We start from the raw sequence: 21,251 nt of genomic DNA, 5'->3' as shown, positions 1-21,251 counted from the left end.
GGAAGGAGCTGTCAGGATACTGAGGGTCCCCTGGTACCCCTCTCCCGATTGGCCCTCCATGAGGAGCTGGAAACTTGCCAGAGAGTGGGGTGGGGGTGGGGTGCTCCCTAAGGCCCCTGTGGGACTCTGGAACAAGGGAGCTGATGGAGGAGGTGCGGGTGAGTAGGGGGACCAGAGGAGGAGGCTCACAGGACCAGGGCTTGATGAGCACATGGGATGCATGGAGCTGCTGCTCTCCAATCTGAATTTCTCGACCTACTGGGTTTCATACGTGGCCCAGCTGCCTCACAGTGTGGCCCTCAGCAGACCAGTGCAGCAGGTGCGGCTCCGTTTGGCCAGGGAGGGGTCTCAGGCTGCGAGAGGATGGGAGGTAAGAGAGTTGTCTAGATGCTGGCAGCCGCAGTGGAGCCAGGACCAGGACTGAGAGCCTGACTCCAAAGTCCTGTTCTCCTCACTGAGCCATGTAAACTTTGAGTTTTGTCTGAACTAGGGAGTGGGGTCCTGCTGACCTGACAGAGACCGGCAGGAGCAGGGCCTGGTTCCTATGCCCCGAGCTGTGGATCTGCCCTGCTCTGGCTCAGTTAAGGGGCCGCCCAGTCACGGACCGACTCCCTGCCCTGCCCCTCCCCACCCCACAGGCCATCGGCCCTGACTCCGGCCTGCTCCCCTGGACTCCTGGATTAGAAGGGCAGGTCAGGGAGAGAGGGAGGGAGTCTGGGGCCAGGCATGAGACAGGCTGCTGGGGCGTCTGGAAGCTCTCACCCTGCAATCGAGGGAAACCCCAGAGAGCAAATAGGAGAGGGGATGGGAACAGGTAGGGCCATGATTACCGGGTAGGGTGTGGAGGGGACCTGCGGGAGGGCAGGGCCCATCTCGGGGAGGTGAGGCGGGAGGGCAGTTACCTAAAAACAGAGCTGATTTTCATATAAATAGGACACTGATTGGATATATTTCTTTTTTAAAGTTAGGATTTATTTCAGTGTTCCCTTCCTCAGTAAACAACCCTGGCATGCCAGTCCTTGGTGGTTTTCAGCCTGGTGACTGAGGCGTCTAGCTGGTTCAGGTCACGGGGCCCTTGATCTGGGTCTCTGAAGCAAAGAGCAATTCAGTTCTACACTTACCAACCCCTGAAGGATGCCTGGTCAGCGCTGTGAGATGGGGTCACAGGGAAGAACCAGGTTCTGTCCCTGGCCCCCAGGGTGGACCCAAGTAAACAGTTCTTCCTCTGATTGTATATGAGTGGACGGGGTCCACTCACTCTGTGTGAATCAGGAAAGGCTTCTCAGGATCTATCCCAAGCAGTTTTGAAGGAAGAATAGCTTTTCAGACTCTCCTTTTTTCTTGCAACAATAGTAAGCAGCCACTATGTGCCGGGTGTTAAACTAGTAGCAGAGAGACAGCACACAGGCTCTGCTCTGAGAGGTCTAGTAGGGGAAGTCATGTGAATGGGGACAAGAATGTCTTAAATGTTAAAACTGAAGTGTGTGCAAGACGTATCAAAGGCTAGAGGAAGGACCCCTCCGTTCTACGTGGGGACATGGGAGCAAGGGTCTGCGCAGGGAGCTGGCCGAGGCGGGGGGGGGGGGGGGGGCGTGCGCAGCAGGAGGGCTGTGCTGAGGCAGGAACTGGGACTGCGCTTTCTCAGGCCCAAGGACTCAGTGAGCTGCCTGGGGGCGTGAGACCACTGAGCAGCAGCTGAGAGCAGGCCTGGTGGTTTCAGGCAAGCAGCCTGTGGCTGAGCCATGTGGTCTGGAGGAGTCTGGACAACTGGGTTCCAGTTCTCACTTCTTCACATATGAGCTGGGTGGCCTGGAGCCCCACACTTTACCTCTCTGAGCGCCATTTCCTTGCGTCTAAAGGGTAAATTATGGTAACACTAGTCACATCTACTTGGCAGGGGTGACGTGAACAGATGGGATGGGACATGTGAAGGCATCTAACAGAGCCCAGTCCTGCAGTTTATGGATAAACGGGAGCTAGTCTGTCTCCCCCACGGCACTACCCAGAGGCCGACTGGGTGTGGGGGCCATGCGGAGGAAGGGGCAGTGGGGCTCCAGGTCTGTGGGCAGGAACCCAGCCCCACTCTAGCTCTGTCAGGGGCGTCTTCGTAGGGCTGAGAGGTGGTGTTCTTTGGTGGATCCCAGGACAGGGAGGGGGCACAGTCCACCAGGACGGGGGCCTTCGTTGACCCAGGCCTGGTTAGTTGCAGGGGCTGTCTCTGTAAGCCTGGCTGGCTTGTACGCCTCTGATTTTCTTTTTCTCCTCTTTTCTGAATTAGGCCCCTTTGGGCAATGCCAGCCTGTCTGGGACAACTGTGCCCCACAGCCAGCTCTTGGCCTGTCTGACCCTGGGACCCTGGTCAGGGTCTTGGGGACAGCAGCATCCAGGAATCTTCTAGAGTGCAGAGGCTCTGAGATCAGGCTGACCAAGGCAGGCTGGTCTGCTCCAAGGATGATGCTTCCTCAGCTCCCCAGATCGCTGGCTCAGGCCCGAGGCTCAGGCTGGGCAAAGCATCCCAAGCATTGGTGGTCTTTTCCAGAGCCTGGTGCTGACCTGGCCTTTGTGCAGGCTGCCCTGGGAGGGGCTCCACCAAGACAGGCCTTGTGAAAGGCCAGTTACCTGCCAGTGCTTGGCATCTAAAATAGAATCTGGAGGAGCAGCAAAGCCTTTAATTCAATGTGTCTCAACAGCGGGTCGGTGTGGGGATAACTATGATCTGACTGGTCTTGAGCTATAATTATGGTGTCAGGATAAAAAATTACAGGCATTGTGTGGGCTTGTTTTAAATATAACGTAATCCATACCGTCCTCTCTCTTATTTGCTAGATTTGAGATGGAGTCTTTGGCAGTTGGCACATGTTCTGCCTGACGTGTAGCAGATAAAAATGGCTCTTGCCCAGGGAAAAGGGCATGGCAGGAGGCCTCCCCAGACCCCTAATGTTCCTGACTGCCCACGGCCTGCAAACCGCAAGCACACGTGCGCATGGGGCTGTGCACATTATCTGTATGCCGCATCTCCCCAGCTGGCCGCCCTGTCTCCGGCTCCCCCCAGCCAGTCCACCAGAAACATCTTTGTAAAGCAGTCTTGAGGCTTAAGAAACCGTTAATGGCACCCCACTGTCTAGAGAGTAAATCCAAACCCTGAGTTCAGGTCTTGACCCCAGACCACCTTTTAGCAGCCTATCTGGGGACAAACAGCAGCTATAGAAGAGAGGTGAAGTATGGAACAGAGGTAAAAGACCTTGGGTTCTGACCGTGGGGATTAAACTCAGGCTCCCCAACTCAGGAGCTGATGTGAGTCTGGGCAGGTTATGTCATCCGTGCGCCTTAGCTTTCCCGTGATCATAGGCTGTGTGAGCATGGAACGAGGCAACACTCTCCTAGAGTGACCCCAGGCACATCCTTTTCCCTCACCAAGTCTCAGTTTACCTATTAAAAGGAAGCAATAGTCTCACTGCCTTTCAAATCAGTAAATGTTTTTTTAAAGTGCTATTTCTTCGTGTAGTTGTGTGTGGTGAGATAGGCGTGTTATCAGTTCAATCTTTCTGGAAAGCAGACTAAGAACATGTTTATACCCTGTAACTATGAATCTAATCTAAGGGAAAATTCAAATTATGGACAAAGATTTATATTTAAAAGATGTTGACTTCAGTGTGGTTTTATATTCTTGAACAACTAAAAAACGCCCAACATTCGGGTGACAGTATTTATGGTGGGTCCACTCAAAACTCCTACGCAGTCGCTAAAAGTGTTTATGAAGAACATTTCACTATGTTGAAAATGCTTACAATCTAATTTAAAGTGAATAAAACAGATACAAATTATATATACTATATGATCTCAGTGATAATAAAAATACATACAACCATAGAAAAAACACTGAGATGGAAATGTAACAGCAGTTACCTTTGGTGAATCTATAGTAGTGTATTTTCTTCTTTGTTTTCTATATTTTCTAAATATTTTAGAATGGGCATGCATTTCTTATACCATAATCATTTTTGTTTGCTTGTGCGTGTGCGTCGGGGGAAAGAAGTAATCAGGTTTATTTATTTATTTATTTACTTTTTTTTTTTTTTAAGAGGAGGTGCTGGGGATTGAACCCAGGACCTTGTGCATGCTAAGCATGTGCTCTGCCACTTTGAGCTATACCCTCCCCACTACAATAATCATTTTTAAAGGAGCTGAGTGTTAAAACTATTAAATGAAAGGACAGAACTTGATGTCTTGAGTTCCCATCTGGCTTTTAACAATCTCTCACGTGCTAGAACCATCCAGGGAGTCTGGGAGGTAATGTAAAGGTCTAAACTCTGAAGGACCGTCTGCCTCAGTGGCAAGCAGTGACGGGTCCAGTGCCTGGAGTCAGCAACTCGCCAACCACTGGGGTTCACAAGACTTCCCTTGAGGTCAGCTGCCCTTCTGAAATCTTCCCAAGCATCCAAGAACCTTCATGGCCATTGAAGTGGAGCAGTGTGCCAGCCCCCGCTGTCCCTACCACACTACAGAGTACTGGGGGCTCCCTATTCACCTGGGCCAAGTGGGTTTTCCATCCGAGAGGTGAGCTCTTTCTGCCACTTCAGCCAAGGGGCTTGTTGGAGCAGGAAGACAAGCCAAGCTGCTGTCACTGCTGTGGGCCCGTCTGCTGCTGCACATCTGGACTTTGGGGACCCCACTCATTGGCTCTGTCAGACCACGCACTGCCAACTGCCAGGACATGCAGGTCTGTCTGGCAAGTTGTCCTGAGTATGGAGAGCCTGGAACACACCGTTGGAGGTCATTCCCAGACTGGTCATTCCCAGCCATTTCCTGGGATGAGGACACCTGGAGAGATGGAAAGGGCTCCTGATGAGCCCCTGCTGCAAGGAAGGGCCCCGAATGAGTTCACTGGGGAAGGAGGCCTTAGAAGCCAGTGTCCAGTGTCCAGGTCCAGCTGGCAGCTTGTCAGGGCTCTTCCAGGACCTCCATGAACCAGCCACGTGTCTGCCCGGTTAGAAACCAGAGAAAGACAGGTTTTAGAAGCTGAAAGACCAAGACAGACAGACAGGCTTGAAGAAAGAGTGAGGACGACACGCAGTCAGTGAGAGGCAGAGACGGGGAGAGAGACAGGCTGTGACACAGGGGCTGCAACGCAACAGGCAGGCCATCGCCAAGGGTGAACTACAGGGAGGAGAGCAGCACCGGCACCACGCTCATCCTCGCTGCAGTCAGGGAAATGCACGTTAGAGCGGCCTCCACACTTACTAAATTAGCACACATTAACAAAATGATACCATCTCACGCTCTTGAGGCTGTGGTAAAACCAGCTTAAACACACTGCCAGGGGCCTGGGAAATTAGCACGGCCTTTAAAGGAAGAAATTGGGCAGTACGGCTCCAGAGCTACTAAAATGTTCATCCCCTTTCACGTGGTAATTCCACACCTGGGAATGGGTTGCAAGGAAATAATTCAACAGAAAAATAACAGGTTTGTTCATAAAAGATGAGTGAGGTGCTATCTGTTACGTCCCACACGCTACAGTATGGCCACTGTGACTATTTTTACAAATAGGGACGATGGAGACTATGTAATAAGATTTAAAGATCCTTATGCTATGTGTAAATAGAAAATAAAACTACTTGTACATAAAACTTAATAATTATATAAGACAGCCAGCTAGATGCTCCGGTGACCCTGCCCTTCTGGTGAACAGTGGTTCTTGACTCCCAGCTGGTCACACACACACACACACATACACACACACACACACACTCCTGTCTTCCCTAGGGACCTGCCCTGCCACTCCCTGTCTGGAACTCTCCAACCACGACCTCAGACTGGTTGGGAGACAGTCACAACCGAGCCTGCCCACCTGGCCAGCTTACTCTGGTGGCCCCAGGGAGTCTGGGTGATGCCTGCTGAGTCACTCCAAGGTCGTACCCCAAAAAGCCAAACCAGAAGAGGTATGGTGGAGTTAGATCCTCATTTAAGAAAAGGGATAAAGTGATTTTGCAGGCTCTGAAGTGTCTTGCTATTCGCAAACACAGTAATCCATTTAAGTCAGCTGAAGTCTGGACTCCCGACTGAAGCATCACGGGGTGAAAGCAACTTACAACAGATTGAAGGCAAAGGGAGCAGGGACCATGGGGTCACCCCCTCCTGGCCTGCCCCAACAGCAGGCACAGATCTGATTCTAAACTTGAAACATCCAGTTTATGTCTTCCCCTAGCTCATAGAAGCTGGCACTGAGTAGGAACTCGGTATATTGTGGGTGAACAAAAAGGAGAAAGAGAAAAGACCACATAGTACATGAGTGAGCGAGCATCACGGAACAATTCTGCCTTTATTCAAAGCCTGTCTGGCTTTCCAAATGTGCCCTTACTCATGCTCTGGAGAAGCTACACCCCATGTACTTGCTTACTGTCAGGGGATGCTCTGCCCTACAAGGGCCAAGAACATTCAGTGACCATGCCTGGTCCAGACAAACCTAACCTTGTTCATTCCGTCCATGCAAAGTTACTGAACACAAAGAGGCTTTATGATTGTCCCTGCCCTTGATGTTTTTCCAATCTCATGGGAGAGAGAGACAGGAGTAATCAATGAGGAGCAATTCAAAGAGCAGTCACATGGGGTGCTGTCAGAAGAGGCAGCAGCAGTGGGAGTGAGAACACTTGGAAGTGGGCTCAGGATGGGGTGCAGGACTAGGCAAGGGGAGGTGGAAATGGAGCAGGGCCTTGAGGACAGGCACGACTTTACCTGGCAGAAGGAACATCAGAGGGCCAAGGACAGGTGGGAGAAGCCACCTAGGCCGCCCCCAGCTCCTTACCCTTGAGCCTGCCAAAGACCTTGGCTCAGCCCCGGCCGATCCTGCCCAGACGGACAGAGCGCAGTGGCAGCCCCAGTCTAAGCCCAAATGCTGAGGATCCTGAGGTGCATCCCGACTGCTCATTCATTGATTCAGTCACATGTACCACAAACACTTATTGCACACCTCCTCTGTGCTAGGTACTATCATATGCTTTTAGGCATATAGTGACAAACAAGTCAGGGTCCTTGCCCTTCCAGTGGGGAACACAGACAGTAAACATGCAGCAAATCAAATAAATTCACATTGTGGAAGGTGCTATGGAAAATTGTGAAATAAAGATTAGGGGCTAAGGGTGATGGAGGATCAGGGAGGAAGGCAGGTATTTAATCAGTAAAATCCATATTTTATTTCATGCTTAAATGATGTGAAGAGGCAAATCATTTAAAAATCTGGGGAAAAACATTCTAGGCAACATACATGGAAAGTACAAAGGCCCTGAGGCAGGAATAAATGGCATATTTAAGGATTAGCATGACGACAAACAAGATGGAAAGGAATTGGGGCTGGCGGTCAAGGGTAGGAGGTGAGATCAGAGAGGCAGTGAGGAGCCAGGCCTGCTCCTGACGCTGGCTCCTGGGCTCCAGGAAATTATAACATCTCTTGCATCACAGCCAGGCTCTGGCCATGAGTTAAAGGTCTCAGGACTGGATGCAGGCCCTGCACACTAACGCCCTTGACAGAGTGCTGGTACATGTCACACCCTCATCCAGAAGTGCCTGCTGGGTCGTGCGACACCTGCTGCATCGTGCTCACAGAACACCAAGTCCTGCAGCTGCTTTGGTTTCACCAACTCCCATGCCTATGTTCCTCCTCCTGTTCCTCCAGGGAGCGGTGTTGGATTCCCAGCAGAACTTGGAACCAGGTCACAGAAAATGTGCTTCCAGGAGTGAGTACAAGCACAAAGTGGCTGTGGCACAGAGGGTCCAGAGTGACCTAGTGGCAGAGATGCCCAAGAACTGAAGGCCAGGCTCTTCTGATGGCCTCCAGGATTTCTCCGGACAAACTACCCCCTCACGATCCTTTGAAGTATATACAACACATAGCAGAATAGATCTCTAGTCCTCTTGGACCAGCAGAAGCCAGTGGTTTAGAGCACAAGCTCTGGGTTTGAATCTTGGCTCCTCTTCTTCCTAGCTAGTAACCCGGTGCAAGTCACTTAACCTCTCTGTGTCCCAGTGTCCTGATCTACCTAATGCAGACGCGAGGAAGGCCTGAGTGTGCTGAACAGTGCCTGGGGGAAAACAAGTGCTCAGTGCGTGTTCGCTGCGCTCAGACAGCAAGGTTCCTTTTGGAAGGGAATGTGAGACATGAGCGTTCTCCCTTAAATCAAGGTGGGCACGTCACATGAAGATGCTTAGGTTTTTCCCAGATAAACATGGCTAGGGCCCAGTCCTGAATCAGAGGGCTCGGTCTGAGAGACACTAGGCACTGAAGTATCCCCAGGGTGTTCTGAAAGTCCAGAGACAAGAATTCAGTCTGGGGAAGGAGAATGGGAAGTGGCTGGGGCTGTGCCCCCTTGAGTGCCCAGGGGAGGACCAGGGTACTCTGATCTCTCTCAGAAGTGGTCACGCTTGAAGGCAAAAGAGCGGGTTTCCTGACAGTTGTCACCTCAGGCCTGGGCTCAGGCCTCTGTCTACTTGGCATGCCTCTGAGATTTCTGCTCAGCTAAGGCTCAGCCCTTGCAGCCATGTGGGGACTGTCTGACCTCTGCTGTCCACCATCTGTCATGGCACAAACTCAGAGATGGTCACCGACTCAGAGGAGGCACTTTTCTCCAACTTTTTCACAGTGACTCCCAGTATTAACTTATTTTATACTGTGACGTACACAAAAGTTTCACAAAGCAATTCTTACCTTTACTATGTGTGGACACTCTTATATATTCTATACATTTTATTTTTTACTTCATTAATAAGAAAAATGCTAATTATAATCAGGCTTTCTCCTGGAGTTCAAAAAACCTTCACTTAGGGAACTAAATTAGTACCTTATTTCCCAAACGTCAGTCAGTGTGTTCCACATCACTTTCGAACCTCTGGCCACACCCAAGGCCTACTGTTTACGGGGAACTTGATTATTTTTTCTTTGAATCAATTCATTTAAACATTTAAAAATGCCTACTATAGTCAAGGTCAAATACTGGTGAAGCAGCAAGTTTGAGGGCTAGGGGCATTTTTTAAATCTAATATACACGAAAGTAAATATTTAATTATCAAAATAAAAAATGTTTCCATACCTTCTAAAATCATCTTGCACAGCAGTAGTGTCTGCATTTCTCGTCTTGGGAATCTTAGATCTACAGATTAGTCCAAACATCTCATTTTCAGTGGGGGCAGTGAGGCCCAGAGAGGTGAATTCACTTATCCGAGGTCTAGTTCCTCAGTTAGTGGGAAGGTCAGTCTGGTCACAGGGGGGGAAAAAGGAAATAAAATCTGCCAGTCTTATTACTTTTGAAGAGAGCCCCCACCCTGTCATCTCACCAGAGCCCAGATGTCAGTTTATCATGACCTTGGCAGAGCCACTTTAAGACCTGGGTCTTAGACACCCTTATTTCTGAAGGTCCTGATCCATATCATATCACACATATTACAATGTGTGCATCTTGAAACTTACTAATTTCAATTTTGTTGTTTTCCTTCTGTATTTTGAAGTCAATGAATTTTTCAAACTTCAACCACTTTTGCAGCCCCCTACGAAGTTCACAGCCCCTAGGGTTACAACCTGCCGTGCCTAACGGATGAAGTCGCCCTGGATCTGGTAAAGGAATCTGATTTTAAAAACACACTAAAGAGCAACTTAATGACTTCAGCCCTCTCCTCTGGTATCTGTAAAGGGGAACATGGACAGGCCATTGACATCTAAACGCGTGAGTTTCCAGTGGCGAAATCTTTGCTGTTCTGGGAGACCGGAGCGAGCAGTGCCATTGCAGGTGGGGCCAAATGCGGCGTAACTGGCAAAATGCTCTTACTCTAGGCCTGTTTCCTCATTAAGTAAAACAAAGGGATTAGATTCGATTGATGGGATTAGATTTGATTGATGACTCTCAAAATATATTTCAAAAATGAGGGCAAAATCAAGATTTTACTGGACATACAAAAACTAAGAGAATCCATCACCAGCAAACCTGCACTAGAAGAAATGATTAAGGAAGTCTTTTAAGCAGAAGGAAAATGTTACCAGGTGGAAATTTGGTTTACACACAGGAAAGCACCCAAAATGCTAACTATGAGACTAAATATAAAGAGCTTTCAAAAGTTATCACTTAAATTTCTTTTAAAGACAATCAACTGTTTAAAGCAAATATGCTAACAATGTACTGTGGCGTTTGCAACATGTATAAGTAAAACGTACGAAAACAAGAGCAAAAAGGCCAAGAAAAACAGAAGGATACTCTTGTAGGATTCTTACAGTGTGTGTCAAGTCGTACAAATATCACATTAAGGTGGAAGATGATAACTTAAAAATGTATACTATAAAGCCTCATGAAAACTACTAAAGTAAAAAAGAATGAGTAAGCCAACAAAGGAGATAAAATGGAATAATTAAGAATACTAAATTAATCTTAAAAAAAAAAAAAAAGAAAAGGGAACAAAGACCAGAGGGAACAAATAGAAAACAAACAGCTAGATGGTAGATTTAAATCCAGCCACATCAATAACCACAGAAAATATAAATTGTCTAAACAGCTTAATTAAAAGGCAGAAATTATTAAGCTAAAAGAAAACAAGATCCAACTATACAATACTAACAACAAATTAATTTTGAATATAAAGACACAAATAGGTTAGAAAAAGATGCACTGTTCTAATAATGGTCAAAAGAAAGCTGGGGTAAATATCACACATTGTTGAAATCAGGGGTGTAAGGTCTCCTCAAAAAAAAAAAAAACAACACATCTCTCCCCTCTGAGAGCTCTTGACCCAACATCTGACCGAGGCCACTACCCCTTTCCCACAGCAAATCTGCTACGAAGTGGAGTGCTTCCCCTAATGGGCCATGCTCTAGCTTTCTAAGCTGCTAGAATCTTCAGGGTTTTTCAACCTTGGTACTATTGACATTTTGGGCCAAGTGATTCTTTGTTGTTGGAGGTCCAGTGGGGACATGACCCTGTGCATGGTAGGATGTTTAGCAGCATCCCTGGCCTTCACCCACCAGATGTCATTAGCATCCAACGCCCAGGGTTGTGACAGAAATACCTCCAGACATTGCCAAGCGTCCCCTGCCGGGCAAAACTGCCTCGGGTTGAGAACCAACTGTTATAGATCAATTCAGCTGTTCTTCAGCCACCCCATGAGAACCTGGGACTAGGACTACACATTGATATCCATGCCAACTCCCCCCAAACCCCTCCCAAAACCCCCAAAATTTGAACTTTGGACCTTCAAGGCCTACTTCCCAGGAACAGTGTAACATTGCCTGTGAAAGTCAAGTTTTCTGAAGCATCTGCATCACACTTCAGTGCAAATTTTCTCCCTTATTGATGCCTACCAAAGGTCTACAGGCAAGGAAAAGTTGGGTAGGTCAAGGCAGATCCTGTGGGGGTGACAGAAGGGGAAGAGGTGTTTATCCAGCTGGTGCTCCCTGGAGAACAAGATCTCAAATTCACTCATGGGGCATAAAACGAGGGAGATAGACTGGCAGATGATTGTCGTTCAGTCCTCTGGCTTTAAATATCACCTATGTCCTGATGACCCCACATTTTATATTTCCAATCCACTCCTCTCTTATGGTAGCCAGCCTCTTGCATTCAACTGCCACTCAGTGTCTCTACTTGGGTACTTGATAGGCACCTGAAACTCAATATGGCCAAAATAGAACTGATTTTCCCTCCTGAAGCTGATCTTCCCTTAGTATTTCTCCCCCTAGTAAATGGCACCACCGTACACCAAACTGCTCAAACCAAAACTCAGTTAAGTCATCCTTGATTCTCTATTATTCCTCTTCCCTCACCTTTCTTATCCATCAGTCATGTCAGCTCCGCCTCCAGAACACACCCCTAATCTGCTCTCTCTTCTCCAGCTCCACTTCTGCCACCCTAATACGAGCCACTATCAACTTTTACTGGACCATGACATTAGCTTCCTAATGAGTTCCTGCTTCCTCTCTTGCCTCTTACATCAGGGGTTCTCAGCCTCACACTACTGACATTTTAGACTAAGTCTCCAGTCCTTTTGGGGGGAGGGTGTCTGTGTGTGTGCATGTGTGTGTGTAGCTGTCTTGCGCATTTTAGGATGCGTAGCAGCATCTCTGGTCTCCACTCACTAGATGCCAATGGCATCCTCTCCCACCCCCCAAATTGTGACAAAAAAGTCTACAGACATTGTCAAATGTTCCTTGGGGGCTAAAAATCACCCTTGGTCGAGAACTACCACATCCTACACACAAGAACTAGGATATTTTAAAAATACAAATTGCATCATGTCACTCCCATGCTGAAAACCCTCCTAATGTCTTCCCTTTGGCCTTAAAATAAAACTCAAGCTCCTTATGGTGGCTTTCAAGACCCTCTAAGGACTGGCCACTGCCTACTTCTCTAACATCCTCTCTTCCATATATTACTCTCCCTCTCTAAGCTCCAACCACACTGGTCTTCTTTCTGCTCCTTGAACATTCCAAGCTTGCTCCCCTCCACTCTTTGAACTTGCTATTTCCTCTACCTAGAATGCACTTCGCAGATCTTTGCACCGTTCACTCTTCACTACACAAGTCCCAGACCAAATGTTGCCTGAACTGCAAGGCCTTCCCTGACCATTCTATCTAAAGAACCCCCTTACATATATTCTCTATCCCACTACTTGTTTATTTCCTTCATGGTGTTAATCACAACTGAAAACTCTCATTTTGTCATTTGTTGTCTGCCTCTTCACCAGAGTGTATGCTCCCCAAGCACCAGGACCCTATTTGCCTTGGCCACTGCTGTAGCCCCAGTGCTAGAATAATGCCTGGCGCAGAGTAGGTGCTCAGTAAACATTCCTCCCCTGCACCTCCTCGAATCACAGGTCAAGATTCCCTTCTAAGACTATTCTTGATTCCTGATGTGGACCTTCATTTTTCATTTTGACCTACATTTGGCCTATGTTAAAACATATGTGGCTGGGGCTGCCACGCACAACGGCTCAGCACAAAGAACCGCTTATTCTGAAACATAAACAAAGGCCAACTAATTAATTAAGAAAAGCCTGTTCTTTGCCCCTCAGTTTTCGGTAGGTATACAATCATTCCACCAGTCATGATTTCGGCTTGCTGCCTGTCCCTAAATATGAAGCAGCGAAGGTCATTTAGGAGGCTAAGAATCCAAAACTCACCTGGGTCAGAGGTTCAAACAGCCTCTACGTCCATCAACTCAATTTACACAGTATCTAGGGTCTGAAAACTTTTTCTGCGGTGGCTTAAGTTAAAATAGTTAAAATAGTTCATTGGGTCAAAGGCAGGATGGTCCAAGGTGCAGAAGGGTCAATGAATGTTGGCTGAATCCCGAAACCGCATCTTGGCTTTTTCTCACATTGATTTGTGGACTGTTTCCAGGAAACCAAAGATGATGGGCCCATCTGGCAGCAGGCTGGCTTCGAACTGGCTGCAATTCTGCCCTGGCCAAGGGCCATGGCCCTCTCATGGCCCCAGGAAAGGAAGCATCTCATCGGGCCCTTTGGACATTCTGGCGGGCGGCTGGCCGCTCCCGTCGCGGCGGGCTCTCCACGCGGTGCAGAGACGTCTCCACCCGCAGGAAGGAGGCCCTGACTTGGCGGGAGGACGTTTCCGTACGCTGTGAGGAGGTTTCCACGTGCTGGGAGGACACCTCGAGGACGCGAGGGAGCCGCTTCCCAGAGGGGGAGATGGAGGGCCCCTCGCTGCAGTGCTGGGTGGTCTCCACATGCCGGGAAGATGTCCGCACCTGGCGGGAGGATGTCTCCACGAGGTGGGACGAGGTCTCCACGCGGACAGTCGACGTCTCCTCGTAGCGGGCGGCCTCCCCCCGGGACGGAGAGGGCTTTCCCCGAAGGGGTGAGGCCATTCTACGGGGTAACAGGGACGAGCAGGCCTCGAGAGGCCCCACCGCCTCACGCTCCCCGGTGGGTTACGTCACGGGGTGAGGAGTGACGGCACAAGCCATTGTGACGCACCCCAGGGGTGCACGAGAGTGCCACGACACAGGGACGCGGAGGCACGGTTGTCCTGGGGTGGGGAGCAGGTGACGACCTCCTGCAAAGGCTGGGCGGGGCCGCGCGCCCCGCCCCCTCGCCTGTCAGGAGCCGGCTCGGGCGGAGGCGGGGCTAGGCTGGGGCGGGCCCGGGATGGGCGGGGCTACCCGCCCCCGCGAGAGGCTGTGCCCGCCCCAGCATCCCACACTGCCCCGCGGCAGGAAGGAGGAACTGCGGCTTCCGGCATCTCCCCCGCCACTCGGGTTGCTTCCCGTGTGGGGCTGCTGGCGTCTCAGCGTCTGCCGGGGATGGCCGCGGCCGTCGCTATGGAGACAGGTGAGTAACGCCCGGAGCCGCGCTTCTTCGCGAGTAGAACTGTCCTGGGCTCAGACACCTGCTCCCGCTTCCCCGGGGTCTCCTCCTACGCCTAACTCCCGGCTGGGCGAGAGTTCCGACTGGGGGATCTCTTCTAGCGTCTGGAAGAGCACAGGTGGTTTGGCTTCTTCAGAGTTTGGTTTGTGGTCATTTCCTTTTCCTCACTTGCTATTCAAACACCGACGGCTTTCGGCGAAACTAAGGGAGAGGATTTTTATCTTAAACTGCCTCCTCCGTTTGTTTTCTGCGTCTCATATGAGCTTGCAGAAGTTTTCAGTATCGTCGACAGACTTGTGTGTTAGTCTGCCACTGACGCTACTCACCTGAGCACACGCTCCTTGATCTTCAGTACTCGCCTTAGTCCTTTTCAGCTTGCATTCTGAACTTTTTCTTAATGAATTTAGCATTCCCTTTGTTTCTGCTGAACTTAATCGCTTAACAACTTGCAACACATTATTAAAATACGGGAAAGCGTAGTTACCACAACCTATTCCAGTGATCGCTGTTAAAATCCCTACATAGTGGCTTACGAGTAATAAACGAGTGTATTCTTTTCTTTGATGACTTCTCTTTAACTTTAGAGAAACGTCTGAGTTATTCCTTTTAATCAAGGCTTTGCTTTTCTTAGACTTCTCAGGAAGGTTTTTCTCCTCCCACGTCCAGTTTAGGAAAACAACCCATGCCCTTCTTTTATGTGGAAATGTATCTCAGCATTAGTCAGGTGTCTTTACTACTGTTTTCTTGCTACAAATCAATATTATATACAGGAGTTTATTTTGGATGGTTTTTGCTATCTTTTCTCCTAGACGATGCTGGAAATCGACTTCGGTTTCAGTTGGAGTTGGAATTTGTGCAGTGTTTAGCCAACCCAAATTACCTTAATTGTAAGTTGTCGAGCACCTCATTGAATTGAGTAGTAATTAATGATTTCTGACAGAAGAGTTGCAATTCATAGTGCTGTTGGCTCTTTGTATCCGAGGCTTCAACTGCAGTTGGTTGAATCCCTGGATACGGAGGGTGACAATATTACCAGTCATTGTGCTGTGCCATTTTGTATAAGGGACTTGGGCATCTGTGGATTTTGGTATCCACGGGGTCTCCTGGAGCCATTCCCCATGCAGATTCCAAAGGATGACTTTAGTATCTACTTTTATATATTCTCAATTCAGTGGAATTACTGCTATACTTATACTGATATATATGTATCTATCTATCTATCTATCTATCTATCTATATATATATATATATAAAATTGAGCAACCTTTGTGTTTTGAATTTAGCATGTGTTGGTGTTGGGGATGTTATGTAAGTAAATTCTTTGTTTATGTTAGGAGTCGCAAATCAGTAGTCCAAGGATTGGTTTGCTCTACAGATGGTGTGTTTTTTTTTTTTTATGCCTTTCAGTTCTTGCCCAGAGAGGTTACTTCAAAGACAAAGCTTTTGTTAATTATCTTAAGTACTTGCTTTACTGGAAAGAACCAGAATATGCCAAGTATCTAAAGTAAGTTTAATTTTTATAGTCCTAAATATGTGTATACTTTATTATATTTCAAAGCACTGATATTTAATAGACTTCTTAGTTTCACATTGGAAAAAAATATACTTTGAATATCTGCATTTTAGTTGCCACCACTTTAATACAAGACACACTTATCTCTAATCTAACTCAGATTATTCTAGTAATCTATTCACTGGTATCCCAACTTCCATCCCACCTCCAAAGGCAAGCAAAGCAAAACCATTTTCTACATAAATGCCAACTTGATTTTTTTTTTAAGTGTGATATAAGCAAGATTTTTATTAGTGAAGTAAAAAAAAAAAATAGAGAAAGATAGTACACTCCCGAGAATTAGGAGTGGGCCAATCCAAGAGAGGAAGAATGGCCCCAACTTGATCTCTTACAAATGTAAATCACAGCATTCCATTAGAACCTTTCAGTGACTTCCCTTGCAGGCAGAATAAAATCTAGTCTTTTTCCTCAAGCTAAAGTCCTACTGATCTGGCCCTGTCTTTTTTCACCTTATCTTGTACTCTCACTGGGTTTCTTGCCCCAAGAAACCTGCAATCTGTGTATGCAATGACATAGCCATAGGCTGAAAATGAAAGAATGTAGAAAGGGGTACTTGTGAGGAGGGTTTTCTGGAGGAGATAATCTTTCCTGAGTCTTAGGAGCTGCTTGCTTATTTTAGGGCCTCCTATGTGTCAAGCGCTATGCTCATTTAGGAGAGGGAAAAAAAAAAACCAAACCATATGTATATGTGTGTATGTGTATATATATGTTTATGTATTTATTTATTCAGGTTGTGCAACAGATGCTATCATTTTAAGGTTTATTGAATTGCAAGAAGCGTATTCTAATCATGAACCTATTTCTTTTTAATGGTAAAAAATAACTGCCACCTCTGCTTTGTTTTAACTAGGCAGTGAAAAAAGCAGTGGTAAAACTTTTTTTTTTCCCTCAACAAAGAAGGCAATGGTGAAACTTTTTGTCTTTCTTTCCCTATCCACAAGTTTGAGAGGAAAATGTTTCAAATGTTTACTTTATCCAAGTCACTTTTCTGATCTGTGTCTAATACCAACTGAATCATGAAGCCCACATCCTTCTGCCTGCAGGAGGACCCCTTGTACCCTTACAAGCTCTTTATAAAAAACCACTTATTCATTTACTAACCCAGAGAAAAGACTTTTTTTTTTTTTAAATAGATTGCAATAGGTTATATGTATGTGGACTTAGAGACTCAGTGTTGGACACTGAGCCTTACACATCATCAAGTTCAGTTTCATCCCCAACATTGCTGAGATGGTCATTGGATGCTGGCTGGAGGATTCCAGTGAGCACATACTACTCTGTTCAGGGACAGCCAATTTCCCTTGTTAGCTAGATGCTAGAAAGTTCTACCTTATATTATAATATGGTATACCTCCATGTAGCTTCAACTCATGTTCTGAGTTTTGTCCCTGAATTAATTAAGAACCAATCTCTTCAGATATTTAAATTCAAGAGAGGTTGCAAATTAACCCCCATTTCATTTCTGCACAGGGTTTTCATTTAATAGTTGCCAACCTTTAAAGATTGGAAAGTTTCGTATTTCATTCCAGATTTCTAGCTACTCTGTAAAATTCTGGAAGATCTGGTAATTGCAGGTCTTTGTTCTCCGACGTCAACCACTGGCTAGAGCAGAGGAGCAGCTGCCTCTTCTAGACACTTGGCACCATTTCGTGAATAGCCAGGACCTGCAACTTTGATGTATCTCTTACAACAGTTTTTCTCACCTCCCTTCAGCCATTTCTCATATGCCCTCCTTTGGATATTTTACTCTTGTGCTTTACGTTATTCAGCCAAGAACTAAACACAGGCCTTCAGATGTCAGGGTACGGTGGACCAATAACATTTTTTTCCTTCATATGGACATTAAACTTCTGTTAGTTCAACTTAAGTTTATATTACCTTTTTGGGGGTGGTGGTGAGGGGGCGAGGATTCACATTGTTGATTTGCTGGGAGCTTGTCAACTGAAATACTTCAGTTCTTATTTTCGTCAGTGTTATTAGTTGAATTCTCCATTTATGTCTTGTTTATTTTTAAAAAATCTAAATGCAGGACTTCCTTTTTGTACCTCTTGTATTTCATCTTGTTGGTTAATGCTATAATTGTAGCCTATCAAAATATTTATAGTTCCTTTTTCTGTCATTTAATGTATTCTGAGTATTGTCTTCTACAAGTTCGATAAATGATCACTGCATGTCTGAATTACAGTTATTGACTGAATGCTACTTGGAAGATCATTTTCCTCATTGTCACATTAACTTATTTTACAGATGAAGAAACTAAACCTTAAGAGAGGTTAAGTACCTTGTTCAAGGCCACCCAGCTGGTGAATGGCAGAGCTGATAGGTTTTTTTTTAAGCTACTAATGTCCTTCTGAAAAGGAAATAGGGAGGGTAGGTATGAGTAGGGCATTCCAGGCATAGCTGCCAGCAATTACAAGCAACTATGTATCTTTGGAGTATAGAGAGCAAACCTGAAGTATGTTTGGAGGACAACATGGTGTTGGGCTCTGCTCCTCAGTCTGCTCCTGAGACCAGCAGCGTTGGCATCATTTGGTAGCTTGTTAGAAATGCAGTCTCCACCACAGACTTACTGATCTGCATTTTAAGAAGTGATCCATGTGAACGTTAAAAGTTAAGAAGCACTGCTGTAGTGTGTTGTCCCCAAACTTTAGTCATTTGTAGAACCACTTGTCCAATTTGGCTCTGTCTGTGTACCCCCTATATGACTAAATGTTTTTTGATTGACTCATTTAAATTTTATGTCTTTTCTATTTGAAATAATTTCACTTACAAAACAACTGGGAAAACAGTAAGGAGAATTCCTGTGTATTCTTCTGCCAGATAGTCTAAATGTAAACTTCTTATATAATTATAGTACAATGATCAAAGTCATAACACGAATACATTATCTAATCTTACTATCTAAGGGAAAGACCTCAGTCACACTTCGCCAGCTGTCTCATTAACGTCTGTGGCTGGTATAGTATCTAGTCTATCCTCATGCTGCATTCTGTTGTCATGTCTTCTTAGTCTCCATTCATCTGAGTTCATCTGGGTTTTTTTTTTTCCCCTTAATTGTGACACAGAAGTGATGTTATATCCTTCTTGGTATATCAGGAGTCACAGGAAGTCCATGTGTCCCACTACTGGTGATGTTAATTTTGATCACTTGGTTGAGATGGTGGTTGCCAGTTTTCTTCATATCAAGTTACTATTTTTCCTTTTGTATTTAATACTTTATCTCGTGAGGAAATACTTTGAAACTATGTAAATATCTCACTTCATATTTCATTCTTTTATGCACTAACTTTAGCATCTATTGAAAATACTTCCTTGAAACAATTTTTACTGTGGTGATTTTCTAATTCCATCATTTTCTATTCATTTATTAGAATTCACTTGTAAGGAAGGAACATTTCCTTGTTCCTGATTTATTTATTTATTCATTTTTAAAAGTCACATCAATATGGAGTCTTGGATTCTTTATCTTGTAGGTTATAATTATGTATCTTCTTGCATTTGTGATCCCTGATATAGCCGTTGGGAGCCCCTTCAAATTGGCTACTGAGCACTTTTGACATGTGCCTATAATTTTTTGAGCATTTTTCTTTCTGGAGCTATATAATATTCCAGGCTTATCTTGTACTTTCCCTGTGTGAGCCCTAGAATCAGCCATTTCTCCAAAGAACCCTGGATAATGCTGTTTAAGACTCAGGATCTGGGTACAAAGTACTCATTGGTACCACAGTGTCATTGCTCCTAGGCTCTCTCAGCTCTCAAAGCTAGGAACTGTGTGTATACTTGTATGTATACACACAAACACATACACCTGTATCTAATTCTATTACTTGCCTGTATTAAAAACCACGAGTGCAGACTGATATTTTCAGTTCCAGCTCAATAACAGGGTTCATTCTAGCCTTTCCCCTTCCTCATCTGAAACTCCTTTTCTGAGAGCCAGAAAATTTGGCTTTCTATCTACAGTGTATTTACTTTCGTATTTGCTCAATCTTAGAGTATATGTACATAATTTCAGAATTGTTAGAAAACTAGAATACAATATTTGTGCATAATTCTTTCTAAAATTGACTCACTTTTAAAGTAAAAGTTGTTTTTTTATCATTATCTATGGAAAACCATTAGATTTTCATTAAACACATAATTACTAAAATAAAGTGTTCATGTTCCTCACTTTGGAAACCATCAGAATAGAATAGCTTGATTTTCCCCCAAATGTTGACTCTGCTTACCAGTTACTGTGTGGTCTTGGGCAAGTTATTTAATCTTTCTGAACTTAAGTTTTCTCGCTTTTGAAAATTTTCCTGACTGCTGACTGTTGATGATGAGCTTTCCCGCATAAGCAGGGAAAAAAAGAACTATACTACCAAAGTATACTAAGTTAACGTTGCAGAAATGGTAGGCTACAGGATCATTTCAGTGAGTAACTGAATTAGAGCATGATGTTTTTGACTTACATTACGTCGATCATTAACTTATAAACTTAACCCCAGGTACCCTCAGTGTTTACACATGTTAGAACTGCTCCAGTATGAACACTTCCGCAAGGAGCTGGTGAATGCTCAGTGTGCGAAATTTATTGATGAGCAGCAAATTCTGCACTGGCAGCACTATTCCCGGAAGCGGATGCGTCTTCAGCAAGCCCTGGCAGAGCAGCAACAGCAAAATAACACATCAGGAAAATGAAAAGCTGGATCCAGACCAGGCTCTTAAGACATGTATATATTGCTTTTGTACAGTGAAGGCAAAAAAGACTCTTCCTACGTATCTTTATTGTGGTAGCACCTAGAACTGTTAGTGTGCTATTTAATTGAACTTTTTATTGTTAATAGATTATTTCTGTTAAACCAGAATTGTTCTATTTTGGTTTCCCTGTGGGTTTGTAAGCTTTTATGAGTATTTAACACAGTCAACTAAGAATAAAAACGTTAGGTGCTTTAGACCAGTTTAAGGAGGTGGGGGGTGGGACAAGGAGAGGGCCACCAAATATCCCAAACTCTCAGTTGAGCTCTGATCCTGATGTACAGTGGGGCCTGGGGCAAGTCTGTCTCCTGGAACCTTGCTGTCCCTCAGGTCACCCACCCGGGCCCCCTCAGAGTGAGAGGAGTGGAGTCAATGACCTCTTTAAATCAGAGAACAGGAACTGCATAAAGGTTCTTAAATTCTACAGGATCACCAGCTGCTTTGCAAGAGAGCTTAAAGGAAGAATCATTGCTATGTCTCTGACCCAGTGATGGCAGGGAGAAGATTGGTGGTTAACTATTAATTGTGGACTCAACCTTAAAACTAGAACAAAACTGGGGAGTCTCAAATACTTGTGCTCACT

General features: G+C 45.7%; 3 protein-coding genes across 6 annotated transcripts in view; 2 read left to right on the top strand and 1 right to left on the bottom strand.

Annotated features, from left to right (window-relative positions):
* Nucleotides 1–866: 866 nt before the first annotated feature.
* On the bottom strand, nucleotides 867–14,136 carry C16H17orf100 (chromosome 16 C17orf100 homolog). 4 transcript variants are annotated; one of them, XM_010954663.3, is made up of 3 exons: nucleotides 13,150–14,136; nucleotides 9,081–9,244; nucleotides 867–4,980 (listed from the first exon to the last, which is right to left on the bottom strand). In XM_010954663.3, exon 1 carries the CDS (start codon nucleotides 13,854–13,856, stop codon nucleotides 13,479–13,481), a length of 378 nt encoding a protein of 125 aa, XP_010952965.1. In that variant the 5' UTR covers nucleotides 13,857–14,136; the 3' UTR covers nucleotides 867–4,980; nucleotides 9,081–9,244; nucleotides 13,150–13,478. The 4 variants fall into 4 exon arrangements, with proteins under 4 accessions (XP_010952965.1, XP_045372435.1, XP_045372434.1 ...); XM_045516478.2 differs by lacking the exon at nucleotides 867–4,980 and adding an exon at nucleotides 7,167–7,777; XM_045516479.2 differs by lacking the exon at nucleotides 9,081–9,244.
* A 66-nt stretch (nucleotides 14,137–14,202) lies between these two features.
* On the top strand, nucleotides 14,203–20,786 carry MED31 (mediator complex subunit 31). The gene is made up of 4 exons (XM_010954662.3): nucleotides 14,203–14,319; nucleotides 15,165–15,242; nucleotides 15,763–15,859; nucleotides 20,419–20,786. The coding sequence occupies exons 1-4, from the start codon at nucleotides 14,292–14,294 to the stop codon at nucleotides 20,609–20,611; spliced, it is 396 nt and encodes a 131-aa protein (XP_010952964.2). The 5' UTR covers nucleotides 14,203–14,291; the 3' UTR covers nucleotides 20,612–20,786.
* KIAA0753 (KIAA0753 ortholog) overlaps nucleotides 14,205–21,251 on the top strand; it is a 67,378-nt gene continuing 60,331 nt past the window's right edge. Inside the window, exon 1 of the mRNA XM_074342455.1 lies at nucleotides 14,205–14,319. The gene's annotated coding sequence lies outside the window, so the exon portion shown is untranslated. The remainder of the gene's footprint in view (nucleotides 14,320–21,251) is intronic.

Source organism: Camelus bactrianus, chromosome 16, assembly GCF_048773025.1.
Source record: "Camelus bactrianus isolate YW-2024 breed Bactrian camel chromosome 16, ASM4877302v1, whole genome shotgun sequence".
Classification (NCBI taxonomy): Eukaryota; Metazoa; Chordata; class Mammalia; order Artiodactyla; family Camelidae; genus Camelus; species Camelus bactrianus.
This window is presented reverse-complemented; position numbering and strand designations above follow the sequence as displayed.

Coding starts and splice junctions, on each gene's coding strand:
- C16H17orf100 (XM_010954663.3), bottom strand. CDS start 13,856: ATGGCCTCACCCCTTCGGGGAAAGCCCTCTCCGTCCCGGGGGGAGGCC.
- MED31 (XM_010954662.3), top strand. CDS start 14,292: ATGGCCGCGGCCGTCGCTATGGAGACAG. Junction 14,320..15,164: donor GGCCGTCGCTATGGAGACAG/GTGAGTAACGCC, acceptor CTTTTCTCCTAG/ACGATGCTGGAAATCGACTT. Junction 15,243..15,762: donor CAACCCAAATTACCTTAATT/GTAAGTTGTCGA, acceptor TATGCCTTTCAG/TTCTTGCCCAGAGAGGTTAC.